The sequence below is a fragment of the Mustela lutreola genome, chromosome 3 (assembly GCF_030435805.1).
Source record: "Mustela lutreola isolate mMusLut2 chromosome 3, mMusLut2.pri, whole genome shotgun sequence".
Lineage (NCBI taxonomy): Eukaryota > Metazoa > Chordata > Mammalia > Carnivora > Mustelidae > Mustela > Mustela lutreola.
The window spans coordinates 68455118-68480608 of record NC_081292.1 but is presented as its reverse complement, the minus strand read 5'-3'; the positions used below and the strand labels follow the sequence as shown (position 1 = coordinate 68480608).

The 25491-nt window shown below is 38.6% G+C and overlaps 1 protein-coding gene across 4 annotated transcripts in view; it reads left to right on the top strand.

Annotated features, from left to right (window-relative positions):
• The window catches only part of MTFR1 (mitochondrial fission regulator 1), a 56659-nt gene extending 39051 nt beyond the window's left edge, over positions 1 to 17608 (top strand). For all 4 annotated transcript variants that reach the window (XM_059166346.1, XM_059166344.1, XM_059166343.1 and 1 more), the window contains 4 exons: positions 12181 to 12413; positions 14276 to 14540; positions 15103 to 15271; positions 16085 to 17608. In XM_059166346.1, the coding sequence (XP_059022329.1) occupies positions 12181 to 12413; positions 14276 to 14540; positions 15103 to 15271; positions 16085 to 16153 (736 nt within the window). In that variant the 3' untranslated portion in view covers positions 16154 to 17608. The remainder of the gene's footprint in view (positions 1 to 12180; positions 12414 to 14275; positions 14541 to 15102; positions 15272 to 16084) is intronic.
• Positions 17609 to 25491: the final 7883 nt, after the last annotated feature.

Below are 25491 nucleotides of genomic sequence, written 5' to 3'. Positions count from 1 at the left end.
TTGTTTATATTCTCTGGTTACTTGAGAAAAAGAAGTATATTATGCATGGCATACCCTGTAAATGTCAAATAGATCCCGTTGTTGAATTTTTTTCTATCCTTCCTCATTGTTCTTACAGTTGTTGAAAAGGGGGTGTTTGTGGGTGTGTGTGTGTGTCTCTTTTCTGTTTTAATAGTTTTTGGTTTTTGAAAAAAGCATATTCTGAAGTGTGTTTGGTGAGTACACATTAGAAATGCTATGTCTTATCACTTCACTGTTATTTAATGTCCCTCTCTATTTCAGATCATTTTCTTTTTCTGTTTGTATACTTTCACCCTGTCTGTGTCATTACATTTGAAGCGAGTTTCTTGCAGACAGCATGCTGTTGGGTCATAATTTTTTTTTTTTTAAGATTTTATTTATTTATTTGACAGAGATCACAAGTAGATGGAGAGGCAGGCAGAGAGAGAGAGAGAGAGGGAAGTAGGCTACCTGCTGAGCAGAGAGCCCAATGTGGGACTCGATCACAGGACCCTGAGATATCAGGGTCATAATTTTTTAATCCACTCTTCCGATCTCTCTTTTAATTGGTATATATAAAAGCCATTTATGGGGGCGCTTGGGTGGCTCAGTGGGTTAAGCCTCTGCCTTTGGCTCAGGTCATGATCTCAGGGTCCTGGGATCGAGCCCCACATCGGGCTCTCTGCTCAGCAGGGAGCCTGCTTCCCTTCCTCTCTCTCTGCCTGCCTCTCTGCCTACTTGTGATCTCTCGCTGTCAAATAAATAAATAAAATCTTTAAAAAAAAAAGCCATTTATGTTTATGTAATTTTTATGTTAGAATATAAGTCTACTTTTTTTCTCTTCGGGTCCCTTTTTTTATACTTTTCTGTGGAGTACTTAAACATTTTTTTGGAATCCATTTTTGATTTATCTGTTTTTAAGTGTGTCTCCTTGTAAAGCTCTTTTGGTGGTTGATCTAAGTATTACATTGTATATACCTAACTTACCATGTTCTGCTGGTATTGTCATTTTACCAGTTGGTCTTCTCCTTTATGTCCCTGTGCCCTCCCATGTTTATAATTTTAGGTTTCCTGTGCAAACATTTAGAATCACATCATACAGTATATTTCCTTCAATAATCAAACATAATTTAGAAAACATAATTTAGAAAGAGAAGAAAATAAGTCTGTTTACCCACATTTGCTGTGTTTTTCTTTCTGACTGATGCGGTTTCTACTTATATTGCTTTCTTTCTGTTTAGAGAGCTCCTTCAGCTATTCTTTTAGGTTGGGTGTGCTTGCTCTTTTTTTTGTTTTTTAGTTTTTTTTTTTTTCCTTTCATTTGAGAATCCTTGATTTCCCCAATTTTGAGGGATATATTTGCTGGATATGAGGTTATGAGTTCACAGTTATTTTCTTTTAGCACTTGAAAAATGTGCCAGTTTCTGGAAGCCTTCATGTTCAGGTGAGAAGTCCTTTGTCATTCAAAGAGGTTTTCCCCTATAGGTAGGGTACCCTTTCTTTCTAGTTGCTTTAAAAATTTTTCCTTTGTCTTTGATTTTCAGAACTTTGAGTAAGGTGTTTCTTGGCATTTATTTCTTTGTGTTTATCCTGTTTGGGGTTCACTCAGTTTCTTGAATTTCCAAGTTTATGTCTTTTGTCATTATTTCCATAAATATTTTCTTTAAGTTGTCTGCCCCATTATTTCTTTTTCTTTCTTTCTTTCTTTTTTTTTTTTTAAGACTTTATTTATTTATTTGTCAGAGAGAGAGAGAGAACACGAGCAGGCAGAGTGGCAGGCAGAGGCAGAGAGAGAAGCAGGCTCCCCGCTGAGCAAGGAGCCCGATGTGGGACTGGATCCCTAGACTCTGGGACCATGACCCAAGCTGAAGGCAGCGGCTTAACCGACTGAGCCACCCAGGCGTCCCTGCCCATTATTTCTTTAAGTACTTTTTCAGCCTGGCCCCTTTTCTCCTTTTCTTCTGGGACCCTGATAAGCCAAATATTAGATCTTTTATAGTCATACAGGTTACTGAGACTGTTCATTTTTTCCTAGTCTGTTTGCTCTTTGCTTTTCAAATTGGTTAATTTTTTCTTGTTCTGTCTCCAGATTCACTGATGCTTTCCTCTGTCTTCACCATTCTGTTTTTGATCCTATCCACTGTGTTTTCAGTTATTTTACTTTTTAGTTCTAAAATTGTTATTTGGTTCTCCTTTATATTTTCTTTTGCTTTGCTGAGACTGTTTGTTTCAGGAGTGCTGATAAGTGCTCATTGTAACCTTTTTATCATAGCTTCTTTATGTCATAGTTTAACATCTTTATCTTCTCAGAGTTGCCATCTGTTGTCTTTTTCATTCATTTTATGTTCTTTAGGTTTCTTTGTATATACAAAGAGTGATTTTTGATTGAAATCTAGATATTTTCTAGATCTAAACCTGTTCTACAGCTGTTTTTCACTAATAGCACTCTGGCTGGGAAAGAGTAGGTACCACCTTACTTCTGCCAGGTGGGAGTAGAAATCCAGTTCCCCATTATGCCTCCATTCACCCCTGAGGATGTTGTTGGGAGCTCCAGCTCTCCACAAGGCCTCTTGTGACACCATCCCAGCAGGCAGATGTGAGTGCTTCATTATTGCTGAATGGGGTGTAACTTGAGGCTCCCCACATTATCTCCACTATACTATGAGGGGAGGATGCCCTTGTGACATTCCTTCTCCCTACTTTCTGTGACAGCATCCTGCAGAGTATGAGGTACCGCTTTTACAGCCTAGTAAGGATGGGAGTTAGCCTTTGTTGCATGATAAGGTGGGACCACAGTGCTTTCTGTGATGTTTGGAGTAGAGCAGTTATTTTATTACTATTTTTTAATTTTTTATTATTATTATTTTTTTAATTTTCAAAGATTTTATTTATTTATTTGACAGACAGAGATCACATGTAGGCAGAGAGGCAGGAAGAGAGCGCGAGGAGGAAGCAGGCTCCCTGCTGAGCAGAGAGCCCGATGAAGGGCTCGATCCCAGGACCCTGGGATCATGGCCTGAGCCGAAGGCAGAAGCTTTAACCCACTGAGCCACCCAGGTGCCTCTGTTACTATTATTTTAAAAGGTTTTATTAATTTATTAGAGAAAGAACACAAGTGGGAGGAAGAGGGAGAAGCAGACTCCCTTCTGAGTAGGGAACCTGATGCAGGGCTCAAGTCTAGAACCCTGGGATCATGACCTGAGCCAAAGGCAGACACTTAACTGAGCGACCCAGGTGCTCCTAGAGCAGTTATTTTTATATAGCTTTTATATAGCTATATATATATATGCTTTTATATATATAGCTTTTATATATATATATATATATATATATAGCAATTATATATATAGCTATATATATATATATATAGCAATTATTTTTTATATAGCTTTTATATAGCTTTCTTTCTCTTGGGAGCCTACCCTTTTCTTGGTCCTTTGGCTAGGAGAGCAGGCTTTTGTTGGGCTTTTTTCCCCTGCATCTGCTGACATTTCTGGGTCACCCATTACTCCAGCAACCAGTCTGGGATATATGAAGCAAAAGAAAAAGTTGGGGCACTCACTCCTACATTGTTTTTTTGAATCCCAAAGTCCCATTCATTCTTTCTTCCCAAGCTTTCAGTCATCTACATTTGTTTTATGTATAATGTCTAGGGGTTTTAGTTTTAGTTAGAGGAAGAATAGGGAAAACTAGTCTGCTCCATCTTCCTAGAAAGAGAAGTTTCTAAAGGACTTTTAACAAAAATGTCATGTTTGTAGAGGATATGACATGGGGTAGCTATTAATGGGGATTGTGATAATAGTAACTGAATTGGCATAATGGATCTGAATAATGGATTTGGCCTGTGATGTTGAAAATAATTGGCTAAAGGGTCTTTGAAAAGGTACCTGGAAGTACTGTAGGTAAAGGTAATCTGAACTTGAACACAATAAGAAAGAAACAGAGGAAACCCAGCTGGATTTGAATGGTGCTCTAGAGGGAGGGAGTTGCAAAGGTGGTGTAGTGCCGATGGCCATGGTTACAGGGTTAGTGATACGGCCTACATGATTAGGAAAATTGGACAGCCTTTTTCTTTTGAGTATGGTGCTATATTGCCCTTTGTATTGATTTTTGACAAATTATAGATGGAAATTATGTAATAAAAAAATTTTTTTAGGGGCGCCTGGGTGGCTCAGTGGGTTAAAGCCTCTGCCTTTGGCTCAGGTCATGATCCCAGGGGCCTGGGATCGAGCCCCGCATCAGGCTCTCTGCTCAGCGGGGAGCCCGCTTCCTCCTCTCTCTCTGCCTGCCTCTCTGCCTACTTGTGATCTGTCAAATAAATAATAAAAAAATTAAAAAAAAATTTTTAAAGCATAACTTAAATCTTTTCTTTTAAAAAAAGATTTAATTTTTAGGTAATCTCTATACCCTGTGTGGGGCTTAAACTTACTACCCCAAGATCAAGAGTCATACGCTCCACCAACTGAGCCAGCCTGTCCCTTGTAACTTAAATCTTAAAGACCATATGAATGAGAGTAGATTCAAGAACTTGTATATTTCAGTTTGGGTGTTTCTTTGCCTCTCATATTTGTATTTGTTTGAAAGCCAGAGCTATTCGAGATACTTGTTTCTTCTTTCTCCCTTCAAATTTATGTTAATGAGATTTCTTTAAAAAATATTTTATTGATTTATTTGATCACAAGTAGGCAGAGAGGCAGGCAGAGAGAGAGGAGGAAGCGGGCTTCCCGCTGAGCAGAGAGCCCAATGCGGGGCTCGATCCCAGGACCCTGGGATCATGAGCTGAACCGAAAGTAGAGGCTTAACCCACTGAGCCACCCAGGCACCCCTGTTAATGACATTTCTATTAACCATTAAACTGTCACAGTATTTTCTCTGGGAAAATAGCTATATAAGAGCCCTTCATAGTTATTGTACAAATGATTTTTTTCAAATGCACAGAACTTGTTTTTTTTTTTCTTAATATTAGAAGAATTAATACTTGTGTTGAGGGGCACCTGGGTGGCTCAGTTGGTTAAGTGTCTGCCTTTGCCTTGGCTCATGATCCCAGGCTCCTGGGATAGAACCTGCATGGCATTGGGCTCCCTGCTCAGTGTGGAGCCTGCTTCTCTTTCCCCCTCTCCCTCTGCCTCTCCCCCTGTTGGTGCTCTGTCTCTCTCTGTCAGAGAAATAAAATCTTAAAAAAAAAAAAAAAAAACCTGTCTTGAGAATTTTAGAAGATAACATAAAAGAACTTATCACAACTTAGCACTGTAGCAGGCAGAGTAAAGGCCTCATTTTTTTCTCTTCTATACACATTTTCATTTCCCTTTGAATTAGCAGAATGGCCTCAGAATTGGAAAGAATTATAAGAAGCATTGAGATTCATTGAAAGGATCAATATAACTGACAGTCTTGTTTTAAGATAATCCATTTGGGGCGCCTGGGTGGCTCAGTGGGTTAAAGCTTCTGCCTTCGGCTCAGGTCATGATCCCAGGGTCCTGGGATCGAGCCCTGCATCGGGCTCTCTGCTCAGCAGGGAGCCTGCTTCCCTCTCTCACTCTCTGCCTGCCTCTCTATTTGTGATTTCTGTCTGTCAAATAAATAAATAAAATCTTAAAAAAATAATAATCCATTTGTTTTCTTTCATAATAGTAGCCTAAGGAGAATGTGTATCTTTAGATATGTACACAGCATAGCATTTGTATTATGTGTGATGAAATTTAAAGACTGTAATCTCTGTGGCTTCTTAGTAGACAACATATTGTCATCAAGTATTTGGTAGCTTTTTGGAGTAGAAGAATATTATTTAAGGAATATTGGAATATTTCAAGTTCAATATCTGTTGTTTATATTAATCTAATTGTACCTTCTTGATTCTGCGTGCCACATACATATCAAAATGAGTATGCAGCAAATGCAAATTTATAGGTTCATAAGACTTGAAAGTATTAAAGGTAGCCCCTTTGCTTACCAGACTGATTATAATCTAATGACCAAGATGAACATATTTATAAAAATCTGCAATATAAGGATAGCAAAGTGAGATTGAGGATTTGACCAAAGATATCCAGTTTAATTTTTCAAATTTCAGTGTGAGTATAGAATGGAATGCGTTGTTCAAGGAGTGTTGGGGAGGAACTCTGACCTCATAGAGGAGGACCTTGATTAAGATTCCAAAGGAGATGACTCATCATGCAAGCTGGCTGGTTTGCCACAGCTCCACAGATGTGAGGGTAGACCAGGAACCTTTGTAGACTGGAGCAAGACTGTTTCCTATTCACAGCATAGCAAAAAGCAGTTGTTACTCATTCCTATTTTAATTTTAATTAATTGACACTAGATGTTAATTGATAATATACATCAATAAGATGCTACAGTCAGTACTGCATTAAATACATGGATTTAATGTTATTAAATAATCACTTTTAGGAAGGTCCAGCTTTTAAAATGCCAAAATAGGAACAGAGTCTAAAACAGCTAATGAAATGGTCATCTGAGGGGCGCCTGGGTGGCTCAGTGAGTTGAGCCCCTGCCTTCGGCTCAGGTCATGATCTCAGGGTCCTGGGATCGAGTCCTGCATCGGGCTCTCTGCTCGGCGGGGAGCTCTCTCTCTTTCTGCCTGCCTCTCTGTCTACTTGTGATCGCTCTCTGTCAAATAAATAAATAAAATCTTTAAAAAAAAAAAAAAAAAAAGAAATGGTCATCTGGGTCTGTAGCCTTACAAAAGTCCTGCCTTACTCCCCACTATAGATCCTTTAATGGATTACTTGCCTCTGGAAATAATTTCCTGGTTCAGTTGTCTATTCAGCTACTTATGCACTTTGGAAAGAGACTTTGTTTTCAGGGAACTAAATTGCTGCTTTAACCCCCTCCCTGGGTCCCATTGACAAGAGAGTATATTTTTATCTTTCTGGGCTATTCTCTAAACTAAAAAGGTGTTGGAGAGTTAGTAACAATCATCCTAGGAATATCATCTTTCATAGGGCAATGGCTAACTTAACATGAACTCAGATTTTGATGTTTCATTAACTGTGTGATAGAAAGGACTTCAGAGGTGCGTTATGTTTAATTTAGAATTTTCTTTGAAATGGTTAGCAAGCTTAAAAAGCCCTTCGTATTTATCTAAGTTGTACCCCCCAAAGTGGCTGCCCTTGATAATATCATTTAAGAAATAAGAGAGCTAGAAAACTCTTGTGCAGTGCTACTCTGAACAGGAGCTTGCCATAAGGCATTTGGGAGCCAAACTCAAAAAAGGTAGAAATCTCACCTATAGAAGAAGTTGGGGTACAGAAAATGTTTTTTTTTTTTTTTTTTTTTTTTAAGATTTTATTTATTTATTTGACAGAGAGAAATCACAAGTAGATGGAGAGGCAGGCAGAGAGAGAGAGGGAAGCAGGCTCCCTGCCGAGCAGAGAGCCCGATGCGGGACTCGATCCCAGGACCCCGAGACCATGACCTGAGCCGAAGGCAGCGGCCTAACCCACTGAGCCACCCAGGTGCCCCACAGAAAATGGTTTTTAAGAGATAATCATGATTTGTCTTCTGCTTTTGGCACATCCATACTTGATCCTTCTTTTTATTGTTTTTGTTTTATATTTGCTTTGTTTCTTTCACAGTTCTCAGAATTATACATAAGAATTTTAGAAAAGATCATTTTTCTTCATTTGTTTTTTTTTTTTTTTTAAGATTTTATTTATTCATTTGACAGAGAGAAAGAGATCACAAGCAGGCAGAGAGAGAGAGGGGGAAGCAGGCTCCCTGCTGAGCAGAGAGCCCGATGTGGGGCTCGATCTGAGGACCCTGAGATCATGACCCGAGCCAAAGGCAGAGGCTTTAACCCACTGAGCCACCCAGGCGCCCCTCTTCATTTGGTTTAATTCTGCCTCTATATTGTAGCTTTTACTAGCCCTTTGAAGGATGGCAGAACACATTGGTTCTGAGAATGAATTATTTGTCAGATGTCTTATAGAACATGTCTGTGGGAAAGGGTGTATGCATTTTTAAAGGAAGGAACATGTCTAAGAATTTCATAAAATCTAAATATTTTCCATACACAAGAATATTGCACAACAGCATCTTGGCTTTTTTTGTTTTTGGTTCTTGCGCTCCTATAAATGTCAAATCTTTCTGTGGTTTTGAGAAGACATAATCATTTCAGGTTTACTTTCCTTTTTCAGCTTCTAAAAATCCACATTTAAAGTTCGACATTTACTGTAATTACTGTGTATGGTCATAACTATTAACATATTTCACAAAGGAAATGAAAAGTCTTTATCATCAAATTTATAAAAATAGGATAGACCTAAAATACAGATGATTTGACACTGTTATCAAATTATTTTCCTAAAGGACTAAACTTTTTTCCTGTTATCCTGGCACACTTGTTTTCAAGATGAACAATAATGAGTGTTTTGTCCTTAATTTTCAGTAGAAAATCAAAATGAAAAACTGATCTGTAGGGGTTTTGGGGAGATGCAGTAACTTCTTTTTTTTTTTTTTTTAACATTGCAGTTGCTGTTCAGTATTCATTAATTCTCTCAATTCATTTTGGCAAGAAAATATTTTGAAGTAAGCTGTTCAAACATGATTTATAGTTGATTAGTTGATCTCTTAATCCAAATTGTCATATTATCTTGTTCTAATTCTGGATATTGAAGAGTAAATGTTCATGGGATTTGAACTTCAGCTTACTTGAATGGTAACTTTTTTTTTTTAAAGACTTTATTTATTTATTTGACAGCCAGAGATCACAAGTAGGCAGAGAGGCAGGCAGATAGAGAGAGAGATGGAAGCAGGCTCGCTGCTGAGCAGAGAGCCCTATGCAGGCTCGATCCCAGGACCCTGAGATCATGACCTGAGCTGAAGGCAGAGGCTTTAACCCACTGAGCCACCCAGGCACCCCTGAATGGTAACATTTTTAAGACAAACTTAAAATCATTTAAAACTTTTGGATCCTGAAATGTGTATAATTTAAGTAGGAAAGTATTATCTACTAAAGTGAGAACTAGGGGGGCACTTGGCCGGCTCTGTTGGAAGAGCATGCAACTCTTGAACTTGGGTCATGAGTTTGCACCCTTGTTGTATATCAAGATTACTTAAATAAAACTTAAAAAAAAATAAAGTGACTACTAGTTTTTAAATAAGAAGTATTATAACATCGTTTTTTGATGAGTGACACTATAGATTCTGGGTCCAGAATTTATTTGCTGTTACAGTATAGACTTGAAGAAATTTCTGTGTTCATACGTAATAGGAAAACCTTCATTTTCCTATTACCAGATACAAAAATATTCATTCTTTTGGGTTCTTTTAAAAAAATATATATATATATATATTTATTTATTTATTTGACAGATCACAAGTAGGCAGAGAGGCAGGTAGAGAGAGGGGAGGAAGCAGGCTCCCCACTGAGCAGAGAGCCCGACGGGGGGCTCGGGATCATGACCCTGGGATCATAACCCACTGAGCCACCCAGGTGCACCTTGGGTTCATTTTTTTAAAGCAAAGTGTGTGCATGCCCTTTTGCAAAGAAATAAATCTTTTAAAAAAATGACAGTGCCTTATTAAAATTTTATTGCAGGTGATTAGAGCACATGCATCTAATCTATAACTTATATAATATGTAATCTTTCAAAGAACATACTAATGTATGTAATCAGAATATAGGTACTATTCATTAGAGAAGTTTTTACCATTGTTTAGTCTTCATGTACTTTTAAAGAAATTTCATCACCTGTTTCTTCCCAGTGTGGAGGTAAGCAGTGGAATGGTAATTAAAGCTTTGTAAGCCAGACCTACTTCTTTATCCCACAGATACCCAACTTAAAATTAATAAAGTCAGTCTTTTTTTAAAAAGATTTTATTTATTTATTTGACAGAGAGAGACAGCGAAAGAGGGAACACAAGCAAGGGGGAGTGGGAGAGGGCGAGGCAGGCTTCCTGATGCAATGCAGGGCTCGATCCCAGGGCCCTGGGATCATGACTTGAGCCGAAGGCTGATGCTTAACGACTGAGCCACCCAGACGCCCCTAAAGTTAGTATTTTTAAAGTTTCTTGCTAGTTAAGCTAAGGCTGGGGACAACTGAGATATTTAGTCTCCAGGTATTTTTATTTAATAATATTACGGAAAAAAAGTTTACAGGCATCCTCCATGTATGGTAAATTAATTAAGAGAGCATAAGCAAAATTAAATAATGAAGAAAAACTTCTGAATTCAGGGAATACCAAAAGCTAAAGGTCCAAGAATTCCTTCATTTAGAACACAAGGTAGAATGAAGAATTATAACACTTGTTAAGCAAAAATAAAATACCAATATCCAGGTAAAGGAAAATTAAAATAGAATTTAATGATGGTTTTATAACAGGATTAGGTTTGAGTACATGTAACAGAGAAGCCCCAAATAATGGTACCTTTTACAAGATAGAAGTTTATTTCTCAAATCAAAAATATCCAGAGTAGATAGTCTGAAATTGACAGTGGCTCTACAGTGTTCACAGGGACCCAGATAGGCTCTCTGCCATCCTTAGCATTGGCTTCTATGCCCAGGTTAGCCTTTGGCTGTCTGGGACTCTCAAATCCAGTCATCACCTTGTACTCAAGACTCAGGAGCAAGGAATGGGGTGGGGCTAGAGATTAAAGGACTTTCTCATGGAGTCCTCTCCTGTCAACATCTGCCTGTATCTTGTTAGCTGGAACTCAGTCACATGACCACATGAAACTGAGGGAGCCTGGGATATGTTCATTAACTTGACTGTGGTGATTATTTCACAGTGTGTACTCAGATCATCATCTTGTACACCTTAGATAAATAAAATACAACTGTCAGTTTTACCTCAGTAAAGCTGGAAGAACAAAGGGCTTAAAGGCCTAGAAAACCCAGTTGTAGAAAAATAGGATGAAACAGCTGAGCGTATAAATTGATAGTTAAAAAGAAATCTAAATTTTATTCTCAGCCTCAAAAGACTTATATTTGGGGGCGCCTGGGTGACTCAGTGGGTTAAAGTCTCTGCCTTCAGCTCAGGTCATGATCTCAGGGTCCTGGGTCCTGGGATCGAGCCCCGCATTGGGCTCTGTGCTCAGTGGGAAGCCTGCTTCCTCCTCTCTCTCTCTGCCTGCCTATCTGTCTACTTGTGGTCTCTGTCTCTCAAATAAATAAAATCTTTAAAAAAAAAAAAAGACCTATATTTGTAACTATGGAGCAGTGCATCGTAAAAAAACTTTTTTTTTTTTTTTTTTTAAGATTTTGTTTATTTATTTGCTAGAGATCACAAGTAGGCAGAGAGGCAGGCAGAGAGAGAGAGAGGGAAGCAGGCCCCTGCCAAGCAGAGAGCCTGATGTGGGGCTCTATCCCTGGACCTTGAGATCATGACCTGAGCCCAAGGCAAAGGCTTTAACCCACTGAGCCACTCAGGCGCCCCAGTAAAAAATTTCTTTAAACCCAGGTGAAATAAGACTGTGTATGTAGTTACTTCATGGGTTCAGTTCATTCTTGTCCCTCCTTTTTAGTTTCTGATGCTGTTTGGGCCATATTGTTACACTGTGTCTTGAAATTTGTTGTATTTTATCATACGTGGAAAACACTGACTTTGAAATGCAGAAGCCCAGATCCTGGCAAAAGGATATTGAATTACTCATTTGATTTTGTTGTCAAATGAAACCAGTAATTAGTTTACCTTTTTTTTTTTTTAAATTTTATTCATCTATCAGAGAGAGGGGAAGAGAGCGAGCACAGGCAGACAGAATGGCAGGCAGAGGCAGAGGGAGAAGCAGGCTCCCTGCCGAGCAAAGAGCCCGATGTGGGACTCGATCCCAGGACGCTGGGATCATGACCTGAGCCGAAGGCAGCTGCTTAACCAACTGAGCCACCCAGGCGTCCCTAGTTTACCATTTTTAGAACATTAAGTTCAAACCTACTCAAAATGTGGATTAGCAAAAACATTGTTGGAATCTGTGATACTCCTGATAGTGTAAGTTTGTGCATATTACATAGAAATTAAGAATGATTGCAGTAAGAAACCTGGCTTGGTATGTACCTGCATCAGGTTGATAAGTACTTTGTTGTTTTGAAACTTACAGGAGGGGATTTATGTAAGGTTAGTCTGAAAAGTATTTCTCAGATATCATGTTCTGATTAATTGGTAATGATCTTTATATTTCCTTACAAACCCTGTGATCTAGCGATCCTTTTTTCTTTCTTGCAGGACAGAGGTCAGATCCAGGCAACCTCTCCAGGATGACCTTCCCTTCTTTGAGAAGCCGCCAAGCAGGCAGTTTTCCTTACCAAACCTGTCTCCAGAAGATCCTCAACAGAAGACAGCACTAGCGAATGAGGAAGCATTGCAGAAGATCTGTGCCCTTGAAAATGAACTTGCTGCTCTCAGAGCTCAGATTGCCAAAATTGTGACCCTGCAAGAACAGCAAAATCTCATTACAGGTCTGTAAATCATACATTTAACCAGTGAACTGGAAATTAGCAGAATGCCACTAATTTTAAAATGTATTAGCAAGTAATAGCCATGGGGTTGTTAAAAAACCAAAGATCAGTCTTCTCCATGGTTTAGTCCAGGACCCAGTCAAGTTTAAGTGGTTTTGTTGGTTTGGTACAATTTTGATGCTATCAGAGAGAATGAATTTGGGAAAGTACTGAAATTCATACAGTTGAATTGCTGCTATGTGAATGCACTTGGGAAACTTTTGTCTGTGATAATGGCACCAATTTTATCAGCCGTGAAGTAATCTCAAAAGAGCCCTGACAGGGTTGAGTGCTGTTTACTTACCTGCATATTGTAAGGCAAGTCCTAGGCCTTTCTTCCTCCCTCTTATGCTCTAAAATGGGCCAGTAGTACCTATATGGTGGAGTTGTTATAGTAAATGTGGAAATTTTATACAATGCCTTTAGCACATGGTAGCTACTTAATAGTCATTTCTCTTCCTCTTGCCCAGAGTAGAAACTGAATTCAGGTCCTGTGACTCCTGGTTTAGTACTGTGTGCTTTTATTTGTGTGCATTGTTACTTTGGAGAAGAAAGCATAGTTTTGAAATCCTAGCCCATTAACCCTCTGGCAAGTAGTAGTTGTTTTCCCTAGTGGTGTTCCTGAGGCCTGGCTAGATTCAGAATTAGCCAATTCTAAAGGTTAAAGGATAAGGACAGTTACTCTGCTTCTGAGCCACTTATGCTCCTAGAGTTTAATGTAATCCAGCACGGAAACCTCATCCAGCCTGTGTACTGCCAAGATAGAGAGCAGATGGACTCTGGGCACTGAGTGTTTAAGAAGTAATTGGTTACTTAAATGAAATTTGCATGTAACTTTTTGAAATCCAGAAGTCCTGCCTTTGCTTTTAACTTTTAAATTGCATTTCTCTTTTGCTTTACCTCCCTCTTCTGGCAGACTATGAAAACTGCTGTAGTGAGGCAGTTTGGAGATTTATGTTACTAAATGTTCTATTTACAGTCAGAAACCCTTGAGTAAAAATTTTACATTGAGCTCCCCCTAATTAATACAGTTCAACCAGTGAACAACTGTGTCCTCTAGTTATGCAGAAAGATGAATTTTTACATCCTTATTTTGGTGTCACTTTAACTCTTACCTTGGTTACTGTTTTGAAAAGTAATACTTTTTCTTCTTTCAGAAATTTGTTGAATAATAAGCCTTAAAACTTTAAATGCCCAGTAAGTCTTAAATATATATATTCCTAAAATGAATCACAAATTTACCAGTTTTTCCAAATACAGTAGTGAATTGTCAAACTATGTTGAAGATGTTTATACAGTGCACATTGTTTTATATTTTATCTAAAAGTAGTTAGAGAATGTGCAGTAGCCAGGCTTGAACATTTGAGATCACAAAAACACCCCTGTTAAGTGGAACTTTTCCATCTGGAGAGTTTGGGATTAAATGCAGGTATTCAAGATTCTAACCAAGTAAATGAAACTTCCTTTACTTCCTTAACTGAGGTTTCTTTCAAGCATATTGATTTCAGGTATACAAAAGTCCTTAACATAATTTTGCTGTTAAAAGAATTTCTTTCTTTTTAAAGGATTTTTTTTTTTTAAGATTTTTTATTTATTTGACAGAGATCACAAGTAGGCAGAGAGGCAGGCAGAGAGAGAGAGAAGGAAGCAGGCTCCCCGCTAAGCAGAGAGCCTGACACGGGGCTTGATCCCAAGTCCCTGGGGTCATGACCTGAGCTGAAGGCAGAGGCTTTAACCCACTGAACCACCCAGGTGCCCCTGTTAAAAGTATTTTATTTGCCGGTTACCATCAAGATTAAATTGATTTTTCCTTATTTCTGTAGGTGACTTAGAGCCTGCCACATCTGTTACTACACCACCATCCTCTATTCCACCACCACCGCCGCCGCCCCCACCTCCCCCACCCCTTCCCCCATCAGGACTCCACCAAAGTGCATCATCGGCTATTGACCTGATAAAAGAGCGAAGGGAGAAAAAAGCCTGTGCTGGGAAGACTTTGGTTAAGAGCAGTCCAAAGAAACCTGATATGCCAAATATGCTAGAGATCCTTAAAGATATGAATAGTGTAAAACTTCGGTCAGTAAAAAGGTGAGAATACATTTACCTTCTCTCACACTTTATTTTTGTTGTGTTTTGTAAAACAAAGTACTAGACTCCTTGAGAATTTTCTTTTATAACATGATTACCATGAATAGTTCTAGTTTTTAGTTTAAAAAAAATTCTTAGTTCTTATCTAAGAAATTAGCAAACATCTCTAGGTTACACTTTGTCTTTCCCCCATTGCATTTAAAGTTCTTTTATGTAAAGCCTTTGTTATTGTCCAGTGCTTTGTTCAGTAAAGCTGTGTTGTATACGCACTGTGGTGATCACTAGGCTTTGGGAGAAGAATGGAGCTGTAATTGCCCTGAAGGGAGAGCACAGTGTGTGCTCTTGAGTTGAATTGAGTAGCTGTTCCTTGGGCATCTTTGTGTTCTTTAACTGAGCCTTAAATCTAGGGTTTCTGTCTCACTTCTCGCAATGTTTGTCAGTAACTTCACTGGGGATCTGTGATGCTAGAGACGTGCCATCAAGCATGTGCAGGCACACAGTGACTTCTCGGAAGGAGCCAGCATACTGAAATGTCCCCTTGGTTTCTGTTCACTTCCTTAAGGTCAGAACAGGATATAAAGCCCAAAACGGTGGATGCTACTGACCCAGCTGCCCTCATCGCAGAGGCTCTGAAAAAGAAATTTGCTTATCGATATCGAAGCGATAGTCAAGGTGAAATTGATAAAGGAATTCCCAAACCTGCATCAGACGCCACCTCAGAAACAGTGTTGGTGAGTATTAGGTCACCTCTTCCCTTGTACAGCATGGCAATTGACTCCATTACTGAGCCACCTGTATTTTGTGACATTGAGCTGTGGCCTTAGAATTCAGAAGGATGTGCTATGGGATTTAGCCCCTACCCACGAGTAGATTTAAGAGCATAAAAAGGGAAGCAAAAGCCAACTCTTGGCTTCACTGCTTAGCATCACGAGTGTTAAATTTTCCATGCTGTGCTTGATTTCCATGTAAGCATAATGAAGCGAAATTCATTATACTAAAATTTATATCTTAGGACAGTATGTATGTTGTGGAGGAGAATTCAAAAAGTAAAGATCATTTTCCTTTAGGGGGCCTTGTGAAAGTAGTCTGATGTGGGTGAGATTCAACGTGGACCTTCCTTGCAGTATGTTTCATGTCATAGGGGAGATTGAGCAGATTTTATGGAAACTCAAATATTAATTTATACATTCCCTTTACTGTCATGTATATGTGCTTGTCCATTCTAGAGAAGCAGGTATCTTAGAAATTCTAGCATCTTTGAAACTCTTTAGACATTGAGGAAAGGAAACCTTATACTTCATTCTTTTACTCAAAGAAGTAAAATTGGACTAAAGCTTATGGTCTTGCTAAGATGGTTATAGTTTTCTAGGAAATAATTTGCTTTCCTTGTTAATGTGTCATATTCAGTTCACGGTTTTACTGTTTTATTGCTTGGTTTTTCATGCAGAACCTACCCAGACTTTTGATCCATGATTAGGAGGGGAGTATATCATTACTTTTACCTGAACCAGTGTCTTGATACTTTTTTTTTGTTTCTTTTCCAGTTTGGGCCACACATGTTGAAGTCTACAGGAAAAATGAAGGCTTTAATTGAAAATGTTTCAACTTCCTAATAGACAGTGAGCAGAGAAAAACTACCCTTGTTCCAGCTGTTGGTTTGTTAGGGCTGTTTGACAAGTAGAAATCAACACTATTTAGTAAATACCTGAATTTATTATTCAGTGACATCCTTTAAGTCTAATTAGATTCAGCAATAACAAAAGCACTCTTAAGTTTGTGGGGGGTTTTTTGTTTTTTTGGGGGGGTAAGATTAGTTCTGAAGTTTTCCATAACATGTATTCAGACATGTGTTTTTAATGTATAGTTGGGATGTTCAGGTTTCTACTCTTGAGAACAATTACATAGATTTCAGAAGAAAGGACATTTGTAGATGTTGAGTTTTTAATTTTTAACACTAATTTATATGTGCAGATATTTTATATGCATATATTTGGATATAAAATAGTATGTAGATTTTAATAATGATGTCAGTGAAGGTACTGTTACCATCATTAGTTGTCACTGATCATTTACTACTCAATGATGGAACACAGGTTGTTGGAGTGAAATATTTAGGATTGGAACCTTTTTGCCTTGAACGGGACTTTTTACCTTAGAATCTCTCATTTCCTTGGAGATGGGGTTCAAAGTAGGAACCAGATAATGTTCACTGCTGAAAATTCCATAATGCTTTCATTTAAAGGGAAGTCAGGGACTATGAAAGCTGCTTTCACTTTAGTGCTTTCCAGCACTGAGAAAGAAAATGTAGTTTTCATATAGTGAGAAATCAGATTATTGAATTAAATCTGTAACAGATGAAAACCACAATGTACCATCTTTTTTTTTTTTTTTTCCAGTTGAATAAATGGCATCATAAAGATAACTTGTTGCTGAGGTAATACATAATGGAAATGGCAATATAATGGAGTTTTAAGATTTTTAATATTGGTCAAATACCGTAGCTTTATAATGAAACCTTGAATAGGCGAAATAATTTCATATAAGTTTATCATTGGTCAGAGTGCTGTTCTGTTGAATTACATTATGCAGCAAACCTTAGGTGCTATTAGAAAGTGGAGAACAGCCTTTCTCATTGAGGGCTTCTGAGGAATTGCTATACCTGATCATTTGTGAATGCTTGATAATCTTTATGGTTTTCTGTATTTCTGTTAAACTCATAGTTAATGCCAGAATCTCTTACCACGAGTAAATATTTGGATTTACTTAAATCTAGTAAAAAGAAGTGAAGATAGGAAGAGGAGAATTTACTTTTAAGTTATTGAAAATATGTGCAGTGTTCTCAATATTAGCAAATGTTACTCAGCTTAAATTTGAACTGTGACTTATTTTACATATGTTGTTGATTACATTGTTTGATTTATAAATTCTGCCTTTAAAAAAATTCAGAAAATTTGCCTGAATTTCATATTTTGACCTCCTAAGAATTTGTATCAGTATTGAATTTTGGCCACTTCTCCAATTGAAGAAGTTACTGTTTTAAAATAAAGCAAACTTATGTTTTCCTTGGACCACAAGGCCTATATGTTATTTTTTAATGGGTAAGATTCTCTTATATCGTACATGCAGATTCTTTAGAATTTACTTTCTGCATTCTGAAGGTGGAAATCCGTTGCCACTTACTCACCAGTCTCAGTTTCTCCCACTCAGCACAATGCCTTAAGTGAAAGATGATAAAAATAAAGTTTCTGGGGCACCTGGGTGGCTCAGTGGGTTAAAGCCTCTGCCCTCGGCTCGGGTCGTGGTCCCGGAGTCCTGGGATCGAGCCCTGCATCGGGCTCTCTGCTCGGCGGAGAGCCTGCTTCCTCCTCTCTCTCTGCCTGCCTCTCTGCCTACTTGTGATCTCTGTCTGTCAAATAAATAAACAAAATCTTAAAAAAAAAAAAAAAAAAGTTTCTGAGCCTCAGCTATAAAATGTAAAGTAACTAGTATGTTTTGTCTCCTATGATCTGACTGGTCCGAGATGCACTATATATACATACTGAATAGGAGTCAGAGAGCCTGGACTTGGGAGTTCTACAAGTCATTCTGTTTTCAAAACAGGAATACTACTCAGCTGAAACAGTTGTTGAGGATTACATGAAATAAGTTTGAATGCATTCTATGAGTGGTAGATAGCTAAATAATGACTACTCACATGATTTTACGTGAGGGTGCTGTAGCTTCCAGTAAACTGATTTCTGCTAGGTGTCATCCTGTATACTGCTTGCACAGGCTTGCGGTGGAGCAGAAGTCATGGGCCCGTCTGTGCAAGAATCCTGTTTTCTTGATATACCTAGTTCCAGAGCCTGTGTCTCAGTGATAAAGAAGACAACGTGAGGTAGCAACTACCGGAAACAAATACTTTGGAAAAACCATCCTTCTAACAACTCCAAAATAAGGGAGTTTTCTCTGAGGGATAGAATGAGGCTGAAGTAGACTTTTGGGAGGCAGTCCAGGATAGTGGTTTAGGGAGCTTAGAGAGCTGCTAAACTCAAATTTACATATAAAGCAATTGTTCTAGAAGAACTAAGGGCTGACTGAATAGCTTTCGTACAACGGAAGAGAGAGGGACCACAGAGAGAAAGGTAGGTGAGAGGGAGTAATGACAGGAACCTGAACCCCAGTGCAGCAAACTACATAAGGAGGGATATCCTGGGGGAGCCTGTGTGCAGATTTGTCCACCCTGGGGCACAGCAAAAAAAAAAAAAAAAAAAAAAACTGGTTTAAAGGGCAATTAGCCCTGAGTGAAGGAGAGCCATTTACTAACTACAGCTGTCAGAAGAATGGTGGAGAAACTGCTGGGCCTCAGGTGGAAAGCACTGCTCATTACCATTGTTTATGTTCCCCTTCCATCTTGATAGCGTAGACTGGAGCAGAGTCCAGGCACTCTAGCCAGCCTGCTGGGCCACCCCAGTGAGCCTCAGGCCCCCACTAGCTTGAGCCATTCCCCCCAAAGGTGGCCCTAGCATAGTGTGCATAGTATATCCCTGGCCTGTGCCTGCTTCCATTCCGGCTCACCATGCAAAGCGGTCAGGCAGCTGCAGTCTGCACAGGGCATTCCTACACAGGGCCACTCCTTCAGGATTGGGAGGGGTAGCTGTTTGCCTACTTTACAGAAGCAAAGAAAGGCAAAAGAATAGGACAAAACCTGAGAAAACTAAACAAAATGGAGATAAGCATGTTACCTATGAGGGGGTGGCTGGATACATTTTAAAAAGACCCACGTATTTGCTGCCTATGAGACTTATTTCAGATCTAAAGATACATCTATTGGAAGTGACAGGATGAAGAAAGTTATTCTATGCAAGCAAACAGTAAGAAGACTAATGTTAACAATACACATATCATACAAAATAGACAAAGACTAGGGGCAAACATGTGGCTCAGTCTGTTTAAGTGTCCAACTCTTGATTTTGGCTCAGGTCATGATATTGGGGTCCTGAGGTGGGCTGCATCAGGCTCCATGCTCATCAGAGTCAGTGTGTTGCTCTCTCTTTGCTCATCCCACACCCCCCTCATGCTTGTTTTCTCTCAAATAAATCTTCAAAAAAAAAACCAAAATAGACCAAGACTGTAACAAAAGACAAGGGTATTACATAATGATTACAAGTGTTAGATCCTCTTGGATCAACCCCTTTTATCATTATACCTCTGCAGCCAACATAGGAGCATGTAAATATAGAAAGCAAAATATTGAGACATAAACATAAAGAGAGAAAGTGACAGTAATACTTTAATAGTAGGAGCCATTAATACCCCCACTTACATCAATGGATAGATCATCCAGAGAGAAAATAAGGAAACATTGGCCTTAAATGACACATTAGACCAGATGGACTTGATACATACAAAACATTCCATTCCCCCAAACTGTAGAATACAGATTCTTTTCAACTGTACACAGAACATTCTGCAAGAGCGATCATGTTAAGCCAGAAAAGTTTCAATAAATTCAATATCAGGCCTCTTTTTTCCTAACAGTTAAAACAGTATGAAACTAGAAGTCATTTACATTAATAAAACTGGTAAAAACACAAAAACATGGAGACTAAAAACATTATTAAACATTAAGTCAATGAAGAAATCAAAGAGAAAATTAAAAAACACTTTAAGACAAATGAAAAATGAAACAACTTTACAAAAGCCATAGAATGCAACAAAAAGCATTTCCAAGAGGGAAGTTCATGGCTAAAGAAAGTCTACCTCAAGAAACAAAATCCCAAATAAACTACCTAAGCTTGTATCTAGTTAGTAGAAGGAAGGAAATAATAAAGATTACAGAGGCCAGCACTGGCCTGATACTGAAAGACAAACCACATAAAAAGAAAACTACAGGGGCGCCTGGGTGGCTCAGTGGATTAAGCCGCTGCCTTCGGCTCAGGTCATGATCTCAGTGTCCTGGGATCGAGCCCCACATCGGGCTCTTTGCTCAACGGGAGCCTGCTTCCTCCAATTTCTCTGCCTGACTCTCCGCCTACTTGTGATCTTTCTCTCTGTCAAATAAATTAATAAAATCTTAAAAAAAAATAAAAAAAAAAATAAAAAAAGAAAACTACAGGTCACTATCCCCAATGCAAATGATGCAAAAATCCTGAACAAAGTACTAGCAAACAGAATTTAGTATGTTTTTTTTTTTTTTTTTTTTTTTTTTTTTTTTTAAAGATTTTATTTATTCGATAGATCACAAGTAGGCAGAGAGGCAGGCAGAGAGAGAGGGGGAGGCAGGCTCCCTGCCGAGCAGAGAACCCGATGTGGGGCTCGATCCCAGGACCCTGAGATCATGACCTGAGCCGAAGGCAGCGGCCCAACCCACTGAGCCACCCAGGCGCCCCCAGAATTTAGTATGTTAAAAGGGTCATACACATGATCAAATGGGATTTATTCCAGGGGAGCAAGGATGATTTGACATCTGCAAATCAATGTGATATACCACATTAATAATACAAGGATAAAAATGTATGCAACAGATGCAGGAAAAAGAAACACTTGACAAAATTTGATGGCCATTTGTGATAAAAACAAAGTGGGTGTAGAGGGAACGTACCTGAACATAATAAAGGCCACGTATGACTGACTCACAGGTAACATCATCCTCAATGTTGAAAAGTTTAAAGCTTTTCTTCTAAGATCAAGATAGGGATACCCACCCTCACCACTTTTATTCAATATAGTATTGGGAAGTCTAGCCATAGCAATCAGGAAAAAAAAAAGAAAAGGCATCCAAACAGAAAAGTAGTAAAACTCAATATTTGCAGTTGACATACTATATATAAAAAACTAAAAGGATCTACCAAAACACCATCATAACTAGAAATGAATTCAGTTATGAAATTTTAGACAGGGGCACCTGGGTTGCTCAGTTGGTTAAGCATCCAACTTTTGATTTTGGCTCAATCATGATCTCAGGTTTGGGACTGAGCCTCTTGTTGGGCTCCATGCTCAGCAGGGAGTCTGCTTGAGATTCTCCATCTCTCACCCCTGAAATAAATCTTTTTAAAAACAGTATACAAAAGTAACCTACAGAAATTAGTTGTAGTTCTATATACTAATAAGGACCTATTAGAAAAAAAGTTGAGAAAATAATCCCATGTATAACTGCATTAAAAAGAAGAAGATACCTGGGAATAAATTTAACTAAGGAAGTGACACCTATACTGTGAAAATTATAACTGATGAAAGAAACTGAAGATGACACATACCATGCTCATGGACTGGAAAACTTGGGATTGTTAAAATGCTCAAACTACCCAAAGCAATCTACAGGTTCAGTGCAATCCCTATCAAAGTGCCAACTGCATTTTTCTTTTTTTTTTTTTTAAACAGAACTAGAACAAATAATCCTAAGATTTGTATGGAATCACAAAAGACCTTCCAATAGCCAAAGCAGTCTTGAGAAAGAACAAAGCTGGAGGCACTGTGCTGATTTCAAAACCTATTACAAAACTCTAGTAATTAAAACAGTATGATACTGGCATAAAAACAGACCTATAGATTAATGAAACAGAATAAAGAGCCCAGAAATAAAGCCAGGCATATATGGGTCAATCAATCTATGACAAAGGAGCCAAGGATGTACAATATCTTCATAAGTGGTATTGGGAAAACTGGTTCACTTATACCGTATACAAAAATTCAAATGGATTAAAGACTTGAATATGAGGCCTAAAACCATAATCTCCTAGAAGATACCACAGGCAGTAACGTCTTTAACACTGGTCTTAGAAATAGGCTTTTTGGATCAGTCTCCTTAGGCAGGGGCAATAAAAGCTATAATAACAAACATGATCATATCAAACTAAAGGGTTGTACACAGCAAAGGAAACCCCATCAACAAAATGTGAAGGCAGCCACTTAGTGGGAGTTGTTACTTACAAACTGTACATCTGATAAGGGGTTATCCAAAACATAAAGAATTATACAACTTCTATCAAAAAACCAAATAACCTGATTAAAAAAATGGGCAGAGGACTTGGATATTTTTCCAGAGAAGACATACAGATGGCCAAGAGGTGCACGAAATGATGTTCGTCGTCGTCAAATTGAAACCACAGTGTCACTTCATACCATCAGACTGACCAGCATCAACAAGTGTTGGTGAAGATGTGGAGAATGTATATTAGAATCAAATTTGAAGGTTAAATGATTTTGCCTGTCATGTTAAAAAAATTCAAGAATTACTAGAAATGGTGTCATTTTCATCATTAACCAAACTAAAACCATTCTCCTAAACCACACCCTAATATTTTGCACCTACTTTGTGTAATACAGAAACTGCCATAATATAGAATGCTTTTCACACATAATTTTGCCACCCAAACATTTTGAGAACAGAGACCAGGGTTTTGTCATTTTTAATACCTTTATTACATCGAGTGCCGTGCTCTCTGCACACAACAGGAACCCAGGTGTTGCTGACCACATGATTCACCACAGACAAACTAGTTTTGATATAATTGTTCAATATTAGACTGATGGCTAAAGAGGAAAGACATCAATACCAAATAAGTTTGTTCAACAAACATTTATTAATGGCCCAATTTACGCTAGCCCTGTGCCAAGCACAGGAGACTAGAAGGTGAATGAGACCTGCTGTGTGCTCCCCATCAACTCACCTTCAAGTAGTGGTCATTCTACCTACAGACCTTGGACACTTGGGGGCTTTCCAAAAGACACAGGTTGTCTGTAGATCCTTAGCAAGCAAGGAATGGTTCAGATGAACTCTTGCATGTTTATTTAAAAACATTAGTGAATGCGTATTAGCTGTCTGTCACTGTTTTCTCAAGCAGGAGATACTGATTGGGAGAGGATTTAGTATTTATACAGTAAAAAAAGTTCACATGAAAACATCGTAAACCTCTGATGCGAAAGTTAGAGAGTTTTAAGAAAACTTAAAGCTTAAAGAGCCAGGAAAGCATTTTGGAAAAAGAAATCAATATAGGAATCTTCAAAGAATTACTAGCACCTCTAACCTGTACCTCAGGTACAAATATATTTCCCAGGTTTGCAAAGGACATAAAATATTTGCTACTTTTATACAAAGAGGATCATTATAAACCATCGCATTTACAGAATACAAATACTGACCATGTACCAGATTATTTTTCGTTAAGCTAAGGCTTGTGCCAAAATTTCTACCCCCAGAACAGAGGAGATGCCCCCCACCCTCGCTACTGAAGTATTGGGCCTAGAGACCCAAAAGGCTGCTACACGCTCAACAATTCTTTGAAGTCTCCCGTTTTAAAAATTCATGTGAATTTTAATTCTGTTCCATAACATTTATGTAAGTCTAATCTTCTAAATTATTGAACTGTTTCTTCAAATTTCTTCTAGAAAATCAATGTTCAAGGAATATAGGTTATATTTAAGGAGTAGGGCTGTAGACTGTGACCTCCACGTACATGTAACAAAACATGATTTTTCAGTGGGTTTATGATATGCGTAGGCAGGAAATGGGAGCAATACTGAGGTGTCTCTCCCAAGAATGGAAATAAGAAGAAAATCCTTTGACTATCAAACAGTAAGAAACACAAAATGGATCAGGGTAGAAGCAATCATACGCCAGCAGATGGAGCCCGGGCAGGCCCAACAGAAACAAAGCCGAAGGTACTGACAGATCTACTGGGTGTGCCAATCAGAAGCTGATGTGGAGAAGCAACTACTGGCAGAGAATCTCTAGCATCATCCGGGGGAAGAGCGTACCCTGGTCGACACACATGGATATCAGCAGGTATATCCCCACAGGGAGATGGATGCATGAGGCAACTTGCTTCCTTTGCTCAGAATCCATGCTCACCAAGTAACCGCTGATCATAAATTGACTTCCCAAGGTTTGCCTAAAGGGAGAGAATGATTGATAGTTATATTTCCATTGTAAATTGAAAAAAATACTAACTTTTAAGTAAAATATCAGTTACTGTGAGTTTGGTTAATGTGTTTCCTGAGAAAGTTCCACTTTCCATGTGCTGACATACTAGGTCTGTAAAGATCTTCTCAGAGCCTGTAAAGATCTCATCAGACTCTAGATGCATCAGATTTTCCAGGGTGGTGCCGCCTTAACTGGCCATTGACCTGCCCCAGCTACAGTCCACTCGACTACCATCAGACTTCTGTACCCATGTTGTCCAATATGGTAGCCACTAGCCACATGTGGATATTGAGCCCTTGAAATGTGGCTAGTCTGAACTGAGATGTGCTATAAGTGTAAAGTGCACACCAGATTCCAAAGACTTCGTATCCCCCAAAAGAATGTAAAACATCTCAACAATTGTTTTTTTCTAAGATGATGACTATCTATTGAATTGATAAAATGTTTTGGATATATTGCAATAAATGTTAATAAAATAATTCCATCTGTTTCTTTTTCCTTCTTAAAATGTGGCTAGTAGAAAAATTGATAATTCACTTACATGGCTCACATTATATTCCTATTGGACATCACTCTTCTCTGCAAATAATGGCAATATGTTTGATTTTAAAGTTTGTACTATACCCTTTCTAATGAATTGGACTGGGGAAGACACTGGAGAGGCCCTGTGGTGCCTGTCTTACACTGGTACCAGTCAAAGCAAGGCCAATATAACTAGTATTTAAGTCCTTGCAAGAGGTGCTGATGTCTTAGGCAATTCCCAACTGTGGGAACAGTAAGGCTGTGGAGTCAAGAGGATGGCCTCAAAGCTGACTTGTACCTTGTATCAGTCCGAACTCTGAGCCAACTACCTAACTGGGGCCGCTCGCTCCCGCGTGAGCTGCAGATGACGGCACAGAACCCCAGAGGACTGCGCCTGCACCTAGCTCTGCCTAAATAAATCGTGGAAGAGTGACTGCTAGCACAAGAAGCGGAATCTTTGCTTTCTAATAATTTAGCATCATGATTTCCAAAAGATTGAGTTGGAAGTTAAATATCAAAGATAAA